Source organism: Petaurus breviceps, unplaced genomic scaffold (genome assembly GCF_028583685.1).
Source record: "Petaurus breviceps papuanus isolate PSGF00001 unplaced genomic scaffold, PetGlider_PUasm1.0 37, whole genome shotgun sequence".
Lineage (NCBI taxonomy): Eukaryota > Metazoa > Chordata > Mammalia > Diprotodontia > Petauridae > Petaurus > Petaurus breviceps.
The window spans coordinates 25,019,266-25,038,640 of record NW_027186296.1 but is presented as its reverse complement, the minus strand read 5'-3'; the positions used below and the strand labels follow the sequence as shown (position 1 = coordinate 25,038,640).

The following is a 19,375-nucleotide window of genomic DNA, read 5'->3' as shown; positions in this document are numbered from 1 at the left end:
GGCTTCATTGGTTTTGCTTATGCCAAAGTTTTAAATTTTTATTTGATGAAAATTATCTACTTTATTTTATTTTTTTCACTGTGCTTATTTATCACAGGTGAGGGATACACTGAGAGGGGAGGGATACAATGAGGGAGGGAGAGAGGGATATACTGGGGGGAGGGGAATCATGGAAAAGTGACAGTGACATAAAAGAGTGCCAACATTTTAAAAGGGGAAAGGGGGGAAAAACCCATGTCTGAGACCCAGGACCATGATGTTCTAGTGGAATATAACAAAGAATAGAAAACTGAGAAATGAGTTTCTTTATATTCTTTCCATTTTATCTGTCTGGTCTGGGCATTGCTGGGCAAGTGGTCACCATCATGGGATAAGGAAGGGGCCTCATCATTGGAGTGCCAGGCATCATAGGCGTGTGGCCTCCCATGGGCATCCTCATGCCAGGAGGCGGTCCCACAGACATTATGGGGGGGGGGGCAGGAGGCCATCATGCTAGGGTGAAGAGGTAGGATCATAGGCCCTCCTAGTGGAGGAGCAGAGAACAGGTTGGGAGGAATTCTTCCTAGCTGAAATGCAGTGGTTGTTTTATCATTCAGGCTCTGGGCTTGTTCTTCCATCCATTTTTGATAATAGTCTCTCACATTCTCTTTGTGCTTCCTCCCGCTGCAGTGTGTCTTCCTCACAAATGGAGAATCATGAGTGAGGTAAGTATTTCAGTAATCACAGTAAAACTTTAGGCATGATGATGCACAATTGTGCCTTGTTCTGGCCAGGGTGTCTTCAAAACATGACTGGCTGGCTTCCTCACCTTCTTCACTTTATCTTTTAACAATCTGTCCACATAAAAGGCTAACTTCAGGATGCTCTTACTTGACCCAATAAAATGGGACCCAGCTCTTCAGACAGATACTCGGCAGGGCAGGGATCCTAAGGGATGGACTGCACTTGAGGCTTATATATGTAGAGAGGTCCAAGAGCTACTGGAAAAAAACAGACTATGTCCAGTGACTTTACCTTCAAATCCTGCCCAGCAACGAGAGGGCACACCGCTGCTGACTGCCTGAAGCGCCTGGCCAACCGTGGGAGGGAGAGGGAAAGAGAGGAGGAGAAAGAGAGAGAGTGGGAAAGGGGGTGAAAGGGAGGGAGAGAGAGGGAGGTGACAGAAAGTGAGAAAGACTATCTACTTTATTTTAAGCAGTCTTTTCTATACTTTAGACATGAACTCCTTATCTTTAGATTAAAAAGAATTTCTTTGGAATCATACAATTTCAGAGTTGGAAGAGATTTTAGTGGCCATGAATCAGTACCTGAACAAGTATCCCATCTACTTGTTTTGTGATCATTCAGCTTTTCTTGAAGATCTCTAATACAGGAGAAGTTTTGGGGGTTTTTACCATCTTTGCCAACCTGATGGGTGTGAGACAGAAATTCGGAGTTGTTTTAAAATGAGTATTTCCCTTATTCTTAGTAATTTGGAGTATTTTATATGGTCGTTGGCAGTCTGTATTTCTTCTTTTAGGAACTGCCTGTTCATATTTTTTTTTTTTTATCATTTATCTACTGAGGACACTATACCTTTATTAATGAAGTCTGATTCCATTAACTCTCAACTTCCATATCATGCTGATGATTGAAATTCAGCTTGCATTGCACTAAAACTTCCAAATCTTTTTCATGGTAACTTTTACCTAGCAATGCCTCCTAAATCCTGTGCTTCTCAAGTTGATTTTTGGAATAAAAAATATAGGACTTTATATTTATCCCCATCAATTTCATTTCATTAGATTTGGCCCTTAGTTGGAACCTACTGAGATAATTTTGGATCCTTTCATCTAGCACATTAGTTATCTTTCCCAGGTTTGGATAACCTATAAACTTGGTAAGTAAACCATGTATTCCTTTATCCAAAATACTGATAAAAATGCTGTAACAGAATAGAACCAGAGACAGGTTGTTGGGGCTCTCTACTTGGCACCTTTTAATTTAGCCTCACTTATTACTCTTTCAGTTTAGTTATTCAACCACTTCTCTGTCTTCCTACCAGTACCATCAAAATACTCATGAAGAGTTTCTTTGTCTAATGAATTCTATATATGTTATGCCTATGGATTTTCCCTGATCTACTAGTTTAGGAACCCTATCAGAAATATAAATGAGAGTAGTCTGTTTTACATGTTCTTGATTATACCATGCTTGTTCTTAGCAATCAGAGCTTTCCTTTGTAAATTCTCAGAAACTATCCCTTTAATAACAATCTATAATTTTGCCTGGAATTAGTCAATCCTTTGAAGATGCCACAATATTCTCTTTTTTTTTTTTTGAAAGCTGTCTTATTCCATCTCTAGTCCTTTGGCACCATTCTTCCATTCTTAATAGTAGAATGGAAGAATGGCGTATTTCCCTGGTTCAAAAATTTTAGAGACTGCCTGTGGCCAATAAGACAAATTTTAAAACTCAGTCTAGCTTTTAAACTTTTCCACAACTTGTTTCTACTCTTCCTTGCCAGTCTTGGTTCATACTACTCCCCTTCATATGCTCCTCTATGTTCTTACCAAACTGTACTACTAACTATTCATAATATCATCTTGCTCTCCCCAACCTCTAAGTATGTAAGCCATCTTCCATGCCTGTGATGCACACTGTTATCATCTACACTTGTTAAAAATCCTTTGTTTCCTTTAAGAGTCAACTCAGGCACCATTTCCATTTAGCCTTCCCAGAATTATTTTTAAGACAAAGTTTGTTTTAATAGTGAAATATTTATTAACAAATTAAAAAATACATTGGAAAATTGTGAGCCTTTTTGAACTGGGGTAAGGGTAGAGACACTTGAAAAGACCTGGAGTCTACTGTGGAGATGTACAAGCTTGGTTTTTGTAAAAATATTCCAGAGTGTCACTGTAGTCACTGTACTACCCCCACTGGAGGGAATAGTAGTATGCAGTGAGAAACAACGTCTGGTAAGGGGAAAAGTGCTGAATTTGGAGTAAAAAAAAAAACAAACCTGGGTAGAAATCCTGGTCCTGCTGTTTATAACCTACATGAACTTGGGCAAGTCACTTAAACTTTTGGGGCTTACTATCTGTGAAATAAGTCAGTTGGGATAGATGATCTTTAAGGTGTATTCCAGCTTTGAAATTCTGTCTTACAGGTTCTTTTCTTATTTATGCTTTTCTCTAGTCTGCTGTCTCTTTTGCCTTTATTCTATTCTGCTTTGTAGCAAGTATAGTTTGTATTCAGTAGAGAGTGGAAGTATAGTAGAGAGTGAAAGACGTATGTTCCCCATGTAGGTTATGTATGTCCATGTTGAATGTCTTAGTTTATAGAGAAGTGGCTTGAGAAGGATCAAGAGATATCTCTAGAATCCTGCCTACCTTTCTCTAAGGGTGACTGCAGTGCTTGCATTGTGGGGACAGGAGAAAGGTCCACGAAGTGGCTGCTCTCATCTACTTTGAAAGTCTTGCTAAACATTGCTGTTTTAGAAGCACAATTGGTTAAGAAAAAAAGCCCCTAACTTCCTGGCTCCTACCTCTTAAGGGGAAAGAGGTACCAAGTACCCCAAGTTTATACCCATCAGCTTGATTTCTTCCTGTCAAATACTGATTACACAAATGACTACCACAAATAGCAAAGAGCAAGTAGATCTTTTATTTTATTTATATAAGCAAAAAAGAAAAAACAGAGAAGCTATACAGATTTGATCATACTAGAAAACTAAATAAATAAGATCTCCCTCAGGGAGCAAGATATCTCAGCTCAACCAAGAAAGAGGACCTGTTCTCACCCAAGGGGAATTTCCTCAAAGTCTCTAGGAATACAAAGTGGAAATTAGGGACATGCTGAGCAGCTGGCTTTCGCTTATATGTCTTCTTTCTTCTCCTTGGTGTTGTTTGTAAAGATACTCTCAAAGAAGGGCGAACAAAGAATTTCTCTGCTCTCAAACTCTCACATAATTTCCATTTCCCAAGAAGTCTGGCATTCAGGGTCACTGTCAGCATTCGCTCAACAATTAAGAGAGCCTCATGCAAAATTCTCCAGGCTTGGCTGGAAATTCTGATTACAAGGGTTAGAAATGTGTCTTTGTTTCTCACTCTATTGCTAATACTTCCTTGGCAAAGTCTTCTATGCAGGGTCATAATGTTTGTAAATAGAATGGAATTGTATATTGAATGGCGATTGTCATGGACACAGAAGTCATTACCTAGATTAGGGGTTATTAATCTTTTTTGTTTGTTTGCTTTGGATCCCTTTGCCAATCTGGTGAAGGCCATTTTCTTTCTCAGAATAATATTTGTTACTTACATTCACACTGGAAAGAAATGCTGAATTAAGTTACATACTAGTGAAAATAGAAATGAATTTTTTTTTTCAATTCAGGTTCACAGATTCCCTGAACTTTAGCCAGGGACCCTTTTGTAGTCTATTGCTGGGATTGTAAACAAAAGCATGGGTAGAATTTGCCAGCCCCTAGGCACTGCTGGCACGGGTTTAGAGAAACCCAGTCACTTCTATGCTGCCACGAAGAACTGAAGTAGGATTTTTGTTTTATGAAAGAAAACAGTTCTTAAAAGAAGTCAGGGTTTGGCTTGTAACAGACAGGCAAGTGCTTTCTATGGCACACACAGGATATTTAAAGAACTAGAAGTCCTGGATCATCTATGTAAGATTTATGAAAGGGCATAGAGTTGCACAAGATGAAGTGAGGAAGGACTGCCATCTGCCAAGACCGAGATGACCACAATGGGATCATTGATACCAATAATAAAGCTATCTTTGCCATAAGTTCTTCAAAGTTTGCAAAGTATTTTACAAACATCATCTTATTTTATCTTCATAACTCCCGGAGGTAGAATCCTCATTTTACAGAATGGGAAACAGGTAGAGGTTAAATAATCTGTCCAGAGTCACACAGCTAGTAAATGTCTTAAGGCTGGATTTGAACTGAGGTCTTAAGGGCACCGAACTAGTGCTCTATCCACTACCAGTTTATAGAAGCATTGTAATATATTAAACATAAGACCTTTAACTGATGCATTTCCCAGGCTTGACACTTCAGGAAAATTTCTCAGAATCGTACAATTCTACAGCTAAAGGGGACCTTACAATGGAACAGTCTAACCTTTTCCATTTTATATTTGAGGAAACTGAAGCTCAGAGAATCTATTGATTTTCCATAATGCTGGTCAACATGTGCTTCCGAGCTCCCCATCGTAGGATTTCCGAATTTGGAGTGTATATTAATGGCCAGAACAAGAGGGAGATCACAGGCCCAGGGATTGGCTTTTGCATCCCTCGAAGGTGGTGTAGTTTTCTCCCGCCTCCTCCCCCAGCTACCACGTGTAATTACCGGCCCTCAAAGGGAGCCGGCCCGGCTCGGCGCCGCGCAGACTCAGTACGTGCAGGTTGCCTCACAGACTGAGCGGTTCACCAATTACGTGGCCCGACCTCCCCCTCCCCCGTCGGAGATTTCTCACATATTAGGAGCCCCGCGCCCTCGCCGCGGCTGCGCAGTACGCCACCTTATTAAAAAAACAAACAAACAAACAAACCATTTTGATCTCCGTGCTTCTCGCGCTAGCTAAGCCTCACGCGACCTACGCCTAGCCGAGAGAACAAATACGCAGTATGAGCGTGCATCTGGGGAGGACGGACGGGGAGGGACTTTGGCCTCGCAGGCCCTGGCTGCTCCCCTCTCCCAGGAGGACCTACCCTGCCCGACTTGCCCCGGAAGAGCTTTGAAAAAGGTCGGGCTTCCTTAGCAACGGAAGGGAGTGCGGCTGGCTACGCGTTGCTGGTCCTCTTCCCTGGAGGGCCGCCGCCGAAGATGCCGCCCCTGCAAGTACGGGACTATAACTGGCAGCAGACCGAGTCCGCCGTGTACCTCTCTTTGCCACTCCGAGGCGTCCGGCCTGGGAACGCCGACATCTTCTGCACGGAAAATTATCTCAAGGTGGGCTCCTTGCCTAGAGCCCGTGCGGCGCCCTGTTCTGCCCTTCCTTGCTCCAGCTTGCCCTCTCTTCCCTGTTTCTTGGTGCCTTGTCACCTGTTCCAGGACTGGGCAAATTTGGTCACATATGTGCAGTGTGGGTTTTCGGTTCCCTGTAGTTCTGAATTTTTTTTTTTGTCTTTTTGATATTTAGATGGATCAAAATTCAGATAAAGCCACCCAGCACCTGTAACCAAATAGCATCAGATTCACGACTGAAAGGGCTTCAAAGAGAAGCAGGAATAAGCAAAACATTCCCAAAAATCATAGGTCCAGAGCTGGAAGGAGCCCTCAAAGGCCATCTAGTTCATCTCCCTAATTTTACAGATGAGGAAACTGAGGCCCAGACAAATTAAATGACTTGCCCAAGGCGGCCTCTCTGCTGATATGTCAAAGAACTAGATTCGAATTTAATTTCTTGATACTAAATCCAGGGCTCTGCTGGGCTCTGCTCTACTGAGGCAGATGGTGATAGAGAGTGGATAGAGAATTAGGCCAGGAGTCAGGAAGAGCTGTATTCAAATATGGCCTGACACTAACTAGCTTTGTGACCCTGCTTAAGACACCTAACTTAATCTGCCAGTTTCCTTATCTGTAAAATGGAGATAATAGTACCTAGCTTTGTAAAAAGTATTTAGTATGCACTCTACAAATGCTTGTTCCTTCCCTCTCCTGTACCATTAGTTTTTTTTTTTTTTTTAAAGCAATAGGGGTTAAGTAACTTGCTCAAGGTTACACGGCCAGGTGTTTCTGGGTGGATGCTAAGTGTCTGAGCCCGGGATTCGATCTCCAGGTCTATCTCAACACTGGAGCCGGTGCTCTTACTCGCTGTGCTACCTGGCCACCCCAATGTACCATTAGTTTTGTTCTCAATATTCTACAGCCTGCAATAATTTTAGGTATGTTATCACAATTATTATTTTTGCTCTTCCTAGTGTTTTTCTTTTAATAACCTGTTTTAAACCACACATTTACATTAATTTGTCTCTTTTTTCCCCCTTTGGATAGGTCAATTATCCTCCATTTTTATTTGAAGCATTTCTCTATGCTCCTATAGATGATATTAACAGCAAAGCCAAAATTGGGAATGATGCCATTGTTTTCACGTTGTTTAAAAAAGAAATTGGAGTGTGGGAGGCCCTTTCTTTGTCAACTGGTAAGTCACTGATTTAAAAATGGACACTCATTTACCGTTTTTCATTTTTTCCCCCCTCTGTTCCTCTTGGAAATAATCACAGTACTTCCAGAGGAGGAAAGTATATGACTTTAATTAAGGCTTAGATCAGACAGTACTTCACCAGATGCCAGCTTCTCTGATTTCCTTCAGGTCCCAGTTAAATCCTACCCTCAGGAAGAATCCTTTCCCAGTTCTCTATAGTATTAGTGCCTTCCTTCTGAGACTACCTCTAATTTTTCATACATAGATATAACATATGTACAAAAATATTTTACATATATAATATAGATGTTCTTTTGTACATAGTCTTCGGTATGCTGTTTCCCTGTTAGATTGTGAGCTCTTTAGGAGCAGGGACTGTTTTTTGCCTTTCTTTGCATCAAAAGAGGGAAGACTTAAAAATACTACTTATGGAGACAGAGTATGATATTCACAGTGAAGGATAAAAAGAGTTTAATTAAAAAACTTTCTGGACAAAAGGAGGAAGTAATCACTGTACTCAAAATTGTCTCATTCAGGAGGTAGTATTGGAAAACTCTTTGTAATTGGTACAACTAAGAGAAATAGTGTTCTGAATTAATAAATGCATATGATGCATTAAACATATGAAATCTTTAAAAGTCTTCCTGGTTCAACACAATGCAAAGAAAAACCTTGTTTCCCTTGGCATCAACATTAGATTTTTTTTTTTTTTAAGCAATCGAGATTAAGTAACTTGCTCAAGGTTACAGGGCCAGTTATTTCTGGGTACGGTGCCGAGTATCCAAGCCCAGACTCGATCCAGGTCATCCCGACACTGGAGCCAGTGCTCTTACTTGCTGAGACACCTGGCCGCCCCTAAGCAATTGGGGTTAAGTAACTTGCTCAAGGTTACATGGCCAGGTGTTTCTGGGTGGGTGAACATTAGATTTCTTAATAATGATACTAGATCCATTGTCCTTAGAATACAATACAAATTCCTTTGTTTGGTATTTTAAGTCTTTCCCAACTTGGCACCAGTCTATGTTCCTAGATTGTGTACGTAGAACTCTCCTCACAACTCTATCATCTAGCCAGATTGACCTGTACGCAACATTCCTTCTCCCACCTTTGTTCAGGATCTCAGTTTTGCCTACAAAGCCTCTACCTCTTGGAACTCTTCCTTTCCTTCAAGGCTTGGCTCAAGAGCTACCTTTTTCAGAGGTCTTTCCCAGTTCCCCCAGTCATTAGTAACAATTCCCATTCCCCCACCCCCTATTATTGTGTTCTTATTTTGTTTTTTGGTAAATTTTTAAATTTTAAACTTAAATACAAAATGAGAAAAGAAAAAAATATTGCCAGGTACACATCAGACCATAAGAGAAGATTCAGTATAAAACAATAAATTTCCCTTCAAGAAAACCTATGTAATAAATACTACACATTGTTTTCAAAGCTGCCCAGCTTTTCTTTGCTTCTTTGTTGTTTTTTTTTGTTCTCTGCTGTGTACTTTTTACTTTTTTTCCCCCCTCCCTTTCCCCTCAAGAAGGCTACATTTAATCATGGATATATATATATACACGTATGTGTATATATGTATATGTACACACATAGCTATCTATAAACATATACATGTATACACTCATACACATATATGTAAGACCATACTATGCTTATTTTCTCTGAAGGTAGATAGAATCTTTCTTCATAAGTCCAGGTCTTTCTATGTTTTTCTCAGTTTCTCAATTAACCAGCTCATTGTTTCCTATACCACAGCAAATTCCAACCCAATCACATCCTGAGAGATTGTCTGTGAAAATTTTTCCCCGATTTTCTTTCTTCGTTCTTTCTGTTCTTGGCTACATAGGTTTTATTTTGTATACAACTTAAATTTTGTTATCTGTGAGCAGGTATCTCCACTTCCTCCCTACCCCCATGCCTCAGTAGAAACTAAGCTCCTTGAGGGCAGAGACTTTCAGTTTTGTATTTCTTTTCCCAACATTTAGCTGATTACATGGTATTTATTAAACAATTACTATGGACCACATAGTAGGCACTTAAAAATGGATTGATTTGACTTCTCTCATATTGTCAATGGAAAGAGATGTATGATTTTGTCTTTATGGTAATGCCAAATATTCCAACTATTTTCTTATAAAGTGATTTAACCCTCAGAGTTTCTTCTAGTATGGTAATTCTGTCCATATCTCCCCCAAAAGGCTTTTTACTATTTTTTAATTTTTATATGGTTCTAACTGCAAGGTTACACTTGGCATAGGCAAACAGGTTTCTTTGTTTTAAATAGCAAATAAGGAAGAACAGAGTACAAATAACTTTGTATATAGACTTTCAGTGTTGGAAGGAAGCAAACCTGAATCCAGGTGAAAATAATATCTTGGTTTATAGTTTAAGTAAGCTAAGCACTTTGTGAGATGTCAGGTGGTCCAGTGCTGTGCAAATATTCTGAGAATATTTAGAAAGGATAGTAAAAACAAAGAAGAAGATATCCTAACTTGACAAAAATTTCATGTTAGCATCTGTAGTATCAGGTTTAATTTTGGTTGCTATACCTCAAGAAATAACATGAAGGCTAGAAAAAAATTTGCTTTGATAATTCAGATATCAAGGAAATGACAAACGGGTTAAAAGGATTCCTTAGTCTGGAGAGATGAAGACTGGTAGGGAATAAGATTAAACTCTATAGAAGCATAAAAGTTATAATTTTGATGAACACTCATTTGTTCACCAAGTCCTCAAACCTTTAGATTATAATCTCTGAAGTTTAAAAAACAAAACAGTGTTTTTTGTTGTTGTTGAGTCATAAAACATCTTCATAGTTACTGAATTTATGGAGATTTTTACAGAAGGTGACATAGCTCTCGTCCCCAAAGTTTCATTGTTGTAATTTTGGCTTTATAGAAAGGACCCCCTTGCCTAGTATATCTCTGTTACCAGTCTATCACAATGAAATGCTATCCTGCTAGCTTCAATTCTTCAGATTAATAAGCATCTTCTTTTGAAATGAAAATGTTCATGCTGGGTTGATGGAGGGGAGGGAATGGTTAAACAAATTAAATTACTCCTTTATTAGCAAGAATTTAGCAGCTGTCTTTGATCCCTACGGCAGCATCTAGGAGAAGAAAGCTGTAGCAAGCACAAGCTAGTCAAGCTATCTCTTGTTTAAAATGCAGTTTTTTAAGTTTAAAACTTACCTAGGGAGTACTATTTACTAAAATGAGAACAAGACTAAGGGTGGTGTGGGTAAAAGCAGAAGAGCACTATTCCTGCAGAAGGGATAAGGCAATGCATTCAGCTGCTGCTGAAAGGGCAGAAGTGTTCTCTTCCACTGGTAAGAAAGGACCAGCACAGTAGGCAGGAATGTTATGCTGCTAGAGACAACTGTTTCCTGTCTTTTGCTATCAGTGCTACTAAAGGCACTTTCAGAGTAGGGGCTGGTATAGGTGTTTGGTCAGATTAGTTTTGAGAAAGCCAAAAAACATAACATACTTCAGCAGTGGACTTAAAGCTTAGGAAACTGGAAAAGGGTCAAGGATCTAGTCAGAAAATTCCTATACTAGCAGTGATCTTGATGTTCTCTCTTTACTTATACTTGTATGTGAGTTGATATAAATTCTTAGAAGTTATAGCTTGTGATGTAAGAGTCCAAGGGGTTGGTGTTTAGTATTTGTGTCTGGGAAGGTGCTGGAGTATAATTTGATTTATCTTGTCTGTCTATAAGATCAAGCCAGGGTTTAACTATATACCTTCTTAGATCATAAGAAGAAACCCTAATACAAATTTGGCCTTGAGCACAGCTAGTGCATGTTCAAGCCATATTAGACTGAGGTTTCATGAGGATCACCATAAGGTTCTGTACTGAAGCACAGTGGTAGTCCATGATAGCCTAATAATTAAGAACAGAGTACTAAAGGAATGAGGAAGCTAGGTTGCGCAGTTGCTGGAGTGCTGGGTCTGGACTCATCTTCCTGAGTTCAAATCTGGCCTTAGACACTAGCTGTGTGAACTCAGACAAGTCACTAAACAAGTCACACAAATCCTGTTTACCTCAGTTTCCTCATCTGTAAAATGAGCTGGAGAAGAAAATGGCAAACCACTTCAATATCTTTGTCAAGAAAGCCCCCCAAATGGGGGTGGGCTAAGTGGCGGAGTGGGTAAAGCGCAGGCCCCAGAGTCAGGAGGACCCAAGTTCGGTTCCGGCCTCAGACACTTAACACCCTGTATCAGCAATGCCATATTCACAATGCCTATGGAGATTACAGATATGCTGATATAATTATCCATCACAAAATACATCATGCTTGCCATATAGGGGAATAAGCTAGAAAATTTATTAAGATATCAAAAGACTGAGTCCCAAAACCAGAAAGTGAAAGCCATCAGAGTAGTTATGAAATTGGCACAGGTAGATAAAGTAGAAAGCACCCACATTCTCAAGCCTTTAAAACAGAACAGGCTACCTCAGGCAAAGATCCTCCTCTCCCCACTCACAGCAACCACCCAGCATCCTGGAAGCGCGCTCCCAGCAGCTCCGGCCCCTGGCAGTCCTCAGCAGGAGTCCTTAGCAGAAATTCTGGCTGACCCAAAAAGGGCTTCACGCTGCTGCCGCCGCCTGCTGCCTCTGCTGCTGCTGCCGCTGTCGCCGCCACCTCTAGCCACCACAGGAACTCTAGCTTGGCTTCCGCTTCCTCTTGCTCCGCCCCTTCCTGCTATGTCAGCAAGTCCAATGGGGCATGGAAGATCTTTAAATCCCATAACCCTTACACACCCACACAAAATAACTAGCTGTGTAACCTTGGGCAAGTTACTTAACCCCAATTGCCCTCCAAAAGGCAAAAAAAACAAAACAAAAGAAAAACCCCAAATGGGGTCACAGAGTCAAATGTGACTGAAAACAACTGAACAACTAAAGGAATGAGAGGTTATAGGGAGGGAAAGTAGAATAATCTTTGAAAGAGGCTATGAGAGGGTGAATTAAAATATAGACTGGTACTCAAAGAGTGGTGGAAAATAGTCTCGTTTATTGTCTTAAGTGCAAGCCTTTTATAGGATGCTTTCTAATTAATGGCATTCCCCTGTGCATATTGTGCACTACAGTGTTCCCAGGCTGGGGGCAAAAACACCACACTTTATCTGGAGGATCCAGTCCTCACACCTGTGTGCTTGAACTCTTCCCTGGGGAATGGGGAACCAATCCAGGCCTGGCAGCAAGCCCTTCACCTGAGGAGGCTTATTTAGCCATCAGGGTCAGAGTCTCACTGGCCCATGGCCCACAACAGAGAAGTGTACCAGAAGTATTAATTGTTATCAACATTTATATATCATGTCAAAATTCTAACATCTCTTCACAAAAAATTCAGTGGTAAGTAGGATAAGTTTTAGCATCCCTATTTTAAAGATGAGGAAACCAAGGCTCTTAGAGGTGAAATCACAGCTAAGATTTGAACCTAGGTATTTTCCACTGCTCTTTTTATTCCTTTATGCTATCTCTTTACATGAAGAAGGCAGGAAGAGATACAGAAAGGAAAGTAAGAGAACTCCTTAAATATACATGCTTTCTGCTTCAGAATTTTGGCCAGGGCTGGCCCTGTGCTGCTTTCACACACTTATCAATATTTGTTATGATTATTAATAGTACTATTAATATGAGAATCCTACCTTGAACTGCCAGTTCTCTAGTAGTTGTTTTTATATTCACTTTACTCTCTCATTCAGGATATAGATACAGAGTAAGTAATGATTTAATTTGCTTACCACCTGTCAACAGCAATCACAAACTTACATGAAAACTAGATTACAAGAGAAATGAACGTGCATGTGGAACCCAAAGCATTCACAATCCACACAGAAATTTTCATTTTTATAATAGCAAGACAAAGGAATGATATACCAGAAATCTCCACCTAAAGGGGTATGGTGTGGGAGGGGGAAAGGTACAGTAAATGTTGGAAAAAGACAAGACCCCTACTGAAGGAGAAGAGCAAGGCAATGGCAAAAGCTGAATTTCTTTTCCCTTTGGAACTACTAGACCAGGGGTGGGGAACCTGTAGCCTCAAGACCACATATGACCTTCTAGGTCCTCAGGTGTGGCCCTTTGAATCCAAGCTTCACAAACTTGAAGACTTTCAGGGCCTCAGTTTCCCCACCCCTCTGCTAGACAATGAAGATAGAATGGTCTGCTTATCTACAAGGGTCTCAGCTGCACAAGCAATTTCCTAGTCTAATGCAGACTAACTGGCACCTGTCTTGATTCCCAAAGACGCACAACAAATTCAAACAACAAATTATGTCAGCTTGGGGAGGATGGGCAGGGCTTCATCCTTAACACATTCAGTGTTCCTTGCATGCTCTGGATCCAGTATTTCTGGAAAATACAGCAACTCAAAGACAAGTTCAGAGGACCCCTTAACAGTCCTTAATACATGTTTGGGGAAATATCTGGTTTTTTTTCTCTTAACTGTAGTTTGAGTATATGGAAACTCTATATGCCTATGTAGCTCATCACCTCCCATGATGTACCCCGATTTGTACATATTATCAAAAGAGATAGTATTTGTAAAACCCTACATAAATATTAGCCCTCTTGTTATTGTTGCTGCCTCAGAGAGTTCATTGGAGTACGGAGAAGTTAAATGATTTGCCCAAATCACATAGTATATGTCAGAAATAGGACTTAAACCTATGTCCTCCTTTCTCCAAGGTTGATCCTCTCTCCAATGATCCAGACTTGTACTCTTCTGAGGAAATAAGATCTTGAACTACTTATTTTTAGTCTTAGGTAGCATTTTATTAAGTATGTCCACTGTGCCCAGCACAGTGGCAAAGTGGCAAAGACAGTCTTTGCTCTCAGGGAGCTCATAGTTTAATGGAGAGAGGTGACATTCAAACAACTCTGTACAAACACTTAAGTTATATACAGGGTAAATTGGAGATACAATCAAGAAGGCAGGGGTGTTGAAAAAAGGCTCCTTGCAGGTTTTAGCTGTGACTTGAAGGAAGCTAGAGAAATTAGGAGGGAGAAGAGGTGAAAGAGAGTCTTAGTTCTCAGTATTTGAACATATCAAGTCATCCTCATATCCTGTCCTTCTCTGGGAACTGTGCATTGTGCTTCCACACAAGTCTTCTGTACTCACACAAGTCTTCTGTACTAATCTGTCTCTTCTGTATGTAAATCCAGATTTTTTCACATCAAAAACTGGAACCAAGAAGAACAGCATATTTAAAGGATTCCTGAGAATGTGGATTGGCATTCTATTGATTAAAAATTTTTTTTTTTTATTTTAGAGTGGGGAAGGCAGGGCAGTTGGGGTTAAGTGATTTGCCCAAGGTTATACAGCTACTAAGTGTTACATGGCTGAGGCCGGATTTGAGCTCAGGTCCTCCAGACTTCAGGGCTGGTGCTCTATTCACTGAGCCATCTAGCTTCCCCTCCATTGATTCTAGTGTTAGGTGCCACCAAGGGTGACCCTAGAGTCACCATAATCGTAACTTAATATAACCCAACATTTTTGGAGAGCTAAGTCTCTAAGCCAGTATCTGAGCCGAGCAAGACATACTTTGATCTAAGTAAAAGAGCATTGGCATGTGATTTTCTCTAAAACACTTTGTACTATACTATAATATTTTTTTCCCCAAATTTATTCTTGTTATTTACATAGTCAATGGGACTTTCTGAAGGAAGTTTCCAAAGAATATTTTCAAAATATCTCCTATTAGGTCAGACCAATGGAATAAAATTGTAGTTATGTTTTTTGATGTTTGCTTCTAAAAGTTGTCTAGTTGGTCTTCCCAAAAAGGTTAGAACTTTCTTTGTTGATCCTGTGGATCCCAGATTCATCCCAGATTGGATCATTCCTGTCAATTTCAAATATACATTACCATTTTAAGAAGAGAGCTCAGCACAATTTTTCTCAGCTTTTCCCAGCAACTCCACTGATTTTAGACTTCTTTGGAATGTTCTGCCATGCTCCCTTCTTCCCCTCCCTTGCTACTTTTTAGCTTCCTTTTATGTGCTATTTTCCCGCATTTGATTATAAGCAATCTGAAGGCAGGGGCTATCTTTGTTTTTATTTGTATTTGTATCCCTACCACTTAGTCTGGTGCCTGGCACATAATAGGTGCTTTAGCAAATGTTTATTATTTATATAAAACATATAAATATACTTCTATGTTTACATGTAAAATATATTTATAAATAATAATATACAAATAAAATACATTTGTTATTGAAAACTATTCTTTTTCAAAATGAAAGTGAAATTCATGGTGGTACTATTTTAATAAAATTTCTAAACTTTCAGTTGACAAAGAGATGATGCAAAGAATAAGAGAAAAATCTGTTTTACAAGCACAAGCAAAAGCAAAAGAACTGACTGAAGCAAAAGCTGTTGCAAAACGAGAAGATGAAAGATATGCTTTGAAGATAATGATGGAGGTAAGTTAAAGATGAACAAAAGAGTCCCTAAATGAGAAGCAACTTCATTAATTTCAACAATTTATTAGTCACTTCTTAAATTCACAGCACTGGGGCTACAGATATAAAAATGAGACCTTTCTTCCTATCAAGGAACTTACACTCTAAGTAACACGTGTATGTGTATTATGTAAATACAATGTAATTTTGGGAGGGAGATAGTACTAAAAATGGGACAAAAGAATCAGGAAAAGCTTCACAGAGGAAGTGATACCTGAATTTTGCCTTAAAGCTAAGGATTCTGAGGGGTGGAAATGAAGATTATAGAGGATATGACATGGGGGTCAGAGAGTTCAGGGAGTCCAGGAACCCCAATAAACCAGAGTCCCTGGAAAGCAGTCTGGAATGAATTCACAGATTCAAGCATTCTTTTAAGTCAAGGTGGCAAAGATTTATTGTTATACTATACAGTGGTTAAGAGTTCTTAGGGAACCTGCAACCTTAAAGGGATACAGTTAAAGTTTATATAGGATATTCTACAGTAAAACCTGTGTCAATTATGCTAACTAGGTGAGTCAGGGTGGGATTAGGGAGTGGTTAAGGAGTAGTCAGTTCTTAAAGGAACATGCACTTTTAATATCTACTGCACAGGCCTATTGCCCAAAATTCACTGGGAAATAGCCTGGGGGAGGGAGGGAAGGAGGTATTGCATGGAGGTGCGGTTTTAGCTTGAAACATCACTAAATCAGCTAGCAGTGAGGGCTGATCAAGCTGCCACCCATCAATGTCAAGTTTGACAAGAAGGGTGTTGGGAGTTTAGTACATCCCAAGCCTAAGGCATGCGTAATGAAGGATTCAGGATATATATAATGAGCTAGGGAGTGTACTTAGGACTGAGTCTAGGATACATACAATAGGTATGGCCCAGTACACAGCTGCTTCAGCCAGTTCACAGCTGGGTCAAACTACTCAATTCTATGGGTGCAGCTGGCTGCTGTATCAGGAAGAGAGAGAAGTGTTTGGCTAGGGCATGCTGCACTTGAGCTAGAGAGAAAGTGCCTAAAACAGTGTTTTGAGACTAGGGAGAAAAATGATTTTGGAACTAGATGTGATTTTACAAACTGGGGTTCAAGCAAAGGCACCCAAGCACCTCATCAAATAGACTATGTGAATGCATGGCAGCAAGAGATAGACTTTTGAATCAAAGAACACTAGTCCAGTTTGACTGGGATATTAGGGAGAATAATGAAATAAATCTAGAAAAATAGATTTGAGCAGATAATAGAGAATTTTAAATGCTGTCCTGAGGAGTTTGTATTTTATACTGTGAATGGTAGGGAACTACTAAAGGCTTTTGAGCATGAGCAACCTGGTCTGACTTGTGCCTTTAGGAAGACTTTTGATAGCTGTGTGGAAGATGGATTAGAGAAAGGGGAGATGCTGGTAGCAGAAAGGTCATTTGATACTCTGCTAAAATAGTCTAGATGGAAGGTGATATAGACTTGAATTATGTGAGTGAGATAAGGGAATGGATGCAGGTAGGATCAACAGGACTTCACCAAAGATTAGGTGTAGGATATAGTGAAGAGATAACAGTTAAGAATAACTGGAGTTATGAACCTGAATGACTGAAAGGTAGTATCCTCAACAGAGACAGTGATATTTGGAATAAGAGCAGATTTAGTGAGGAAGATAATGAATTCTATCTTGGATATCATAAATCTGAAATAAAGAAGACTGCCCAAACAGTAAAAACTAGGGTTTTTCACCTGCCACAAGGGAATAGCAATTCGGGGTCACCACACAGTACCAGGATGTAGGAGCAGCCTGGAGGGACCAAGTAGTTAAATGTATTTCAATCAGGAGGGAGTCTCTTGGGAGGCACATCCTGGAGAAGCTGTTATACAAATTGTTTTGCATAACAACTGAGAGGAGTATGGGGGTGTTCCAGTTTTTCTTTCCCTCAGGCAGTTTGTAGCCCTGGGACCGAACAAAGTCTTCTGCATTCATCTTTCTTCCCTCTCGGTCAAGATGAATTTAGTCACTCACCAAGGGAGGCATTGAAGTGACTGACTCATTAATCAGAGCTGTTGGAGGCAGTCCCTTTTGCCAGGCAAGCCTTACAGTGGCACATGGTAAAGAAGTGAAACGGAAGGGTAACCCACTTCCACGTCCATTTCATCAATCCCTCATATTTTAGGGCTCAGACATCTCATGCAGCTATCTGATTTCTGAGAACATCTCCTCCTGCAGTCATTTGCTCTTCTGAAAATCTCCCCTCCTAAGTATTCTGGAATAGGCGGGTTTTCCTAGCAACTTTTTTTTTTTTATTTAAAGCAATTGGGGTTAAGTAACTTGTTCAAGGTTACATGGCCAGTTATTTCTGGGTGTGGTGCTAAGTATCTGAGCCTGGATTCAATCCCCAGGTCATCCCAACACTGGGGCCGGTGCTCTTACTTGCTGAGCCACCTGGCCGCCCCACTAGCATCTTTTTACATGAAAATATTTAAATGATTTGGCAACACTGATAAACATCTGTATGACAATGAATAGCAAAATGTATACATAATTTCTCAATCTACAACCAAACTCTCAAAAGGAACAGATAACTTTAGGTTTTTGCATATAGATACATATTTATGTATATCTGTATGTACATGTGTACTGTGCATATATAGATACATATACATATACGTAGACTTCTTTGGAATGTTCTGCCATGCTCCCTTCTTCCCCTCCCTTGCCTCTTTTCAGCTCCTTTTATGTGATGTCTTCTCTATGTATGTAGGAATATATATGTATGTGTATATATGTCTCTATATATGTATGTACACATATATGACAAATTGAATTCCACCATCTAGCACAGTACCTTACATGTGCTTGATTCGAAATTATTACAAGACAGTGAAGAACTTATTGATCCATGCTGTGAGCAACAAGAAGCTTGCAACATTACTGGACCAAATGAAATATCTTGATGGCTTTTAAATCATTTGGCATTGATGCATAGAGAAGTGGTGAAAGTTAATCTGATTAGCCATCTTCATTTAATTAAATGTACAATAGACTTTCAGCAGTATCTTCCATGTAATTGTAACAGTAATCATAGAGATTTCTTGAAGAGGTGTACATACTATCTGGGCTGCTTATACATATTTCACTATTGGGGTAGACTTAGAGGCACCTAATTACCTTTCAGAGAGGAAGGAAAAAGGTAAAGATAGAAGGTATCTCACTGAGGTTGGATCTGACATAAGTCACACTCGGTATTGGAAGAGTAGACATACAAAGAAAATGCAGTTTGCCTAAAAATACCATAAGAGTGACATAGTTAAGACAACATTCTAAAAGCATATAAGACAAAAACTAGAAACAGAACACAGGTTACCAGAGTTCATCAACGTGGCATTGAAAGAAAATAATATTAATGGAAGCAAAAAGGCTAAAAGAGTATAAATGTACTTTAAAACAAAAACACCAGACAGTAATAAAACAAATTCTAGTCAGATATCCTATCATGAAACAAAACATTTTCCTACACATATTCTTCTGCCATTCTAAGAACAGAACCCAAGATACTTAATTAGTAATACTCTTGCACATGGTACTTTAAAATTTTGTTTTTAATAGAAGATACTGTTTTACTGAAGTATTTGCTCAAGCACAAATAAGTGAAAAAATATTAAATACACAGAGCTATCATAATATTTGAATTCCAGAAGCATGAAAACTGAAATGTCTTTTTAACTCGTTAATAGAAGAACTCATTCTCCCCTCAGGAGGATGAGACGCTACTAAGGATCTAATGAGAACTCTCTTT

At 39.6% G+C, this 19,375-nt stretch overlaps 1 protein-coding gene across 1 annotated transcript in view; it reads left to right on the top strand.

Annotated features, from left to right (window-relative positions):
* The first annotated feature begins 5,469 nt into the window (after positions 1-5,469).
* DNAAF4 (dynein axonemal assembly factor 4) overlaps positions 5,470-19,375 on the top strand; it is a 97,969-nt gene continuing 84,063 nt past the window's right edge. The window contains exons 1-3 of the mRNA XM_069098102.1: positions 5,470-5,950; positions 6,995-7,142; positions 15,440-15,573. Of these exons, the coding sequence (XP_068954203.1) occupies positions 5,825-5,950; positions 6,995-7,142; positions 15,440-15,573 (408 nt within the window). The 5' untranslated portion in view covers positions 5,470-5,824. The remainder of the gene's footprint in view (positions 5,951-6,994; positions 7,143-15,439; positions 15,574-19,375) is intronic.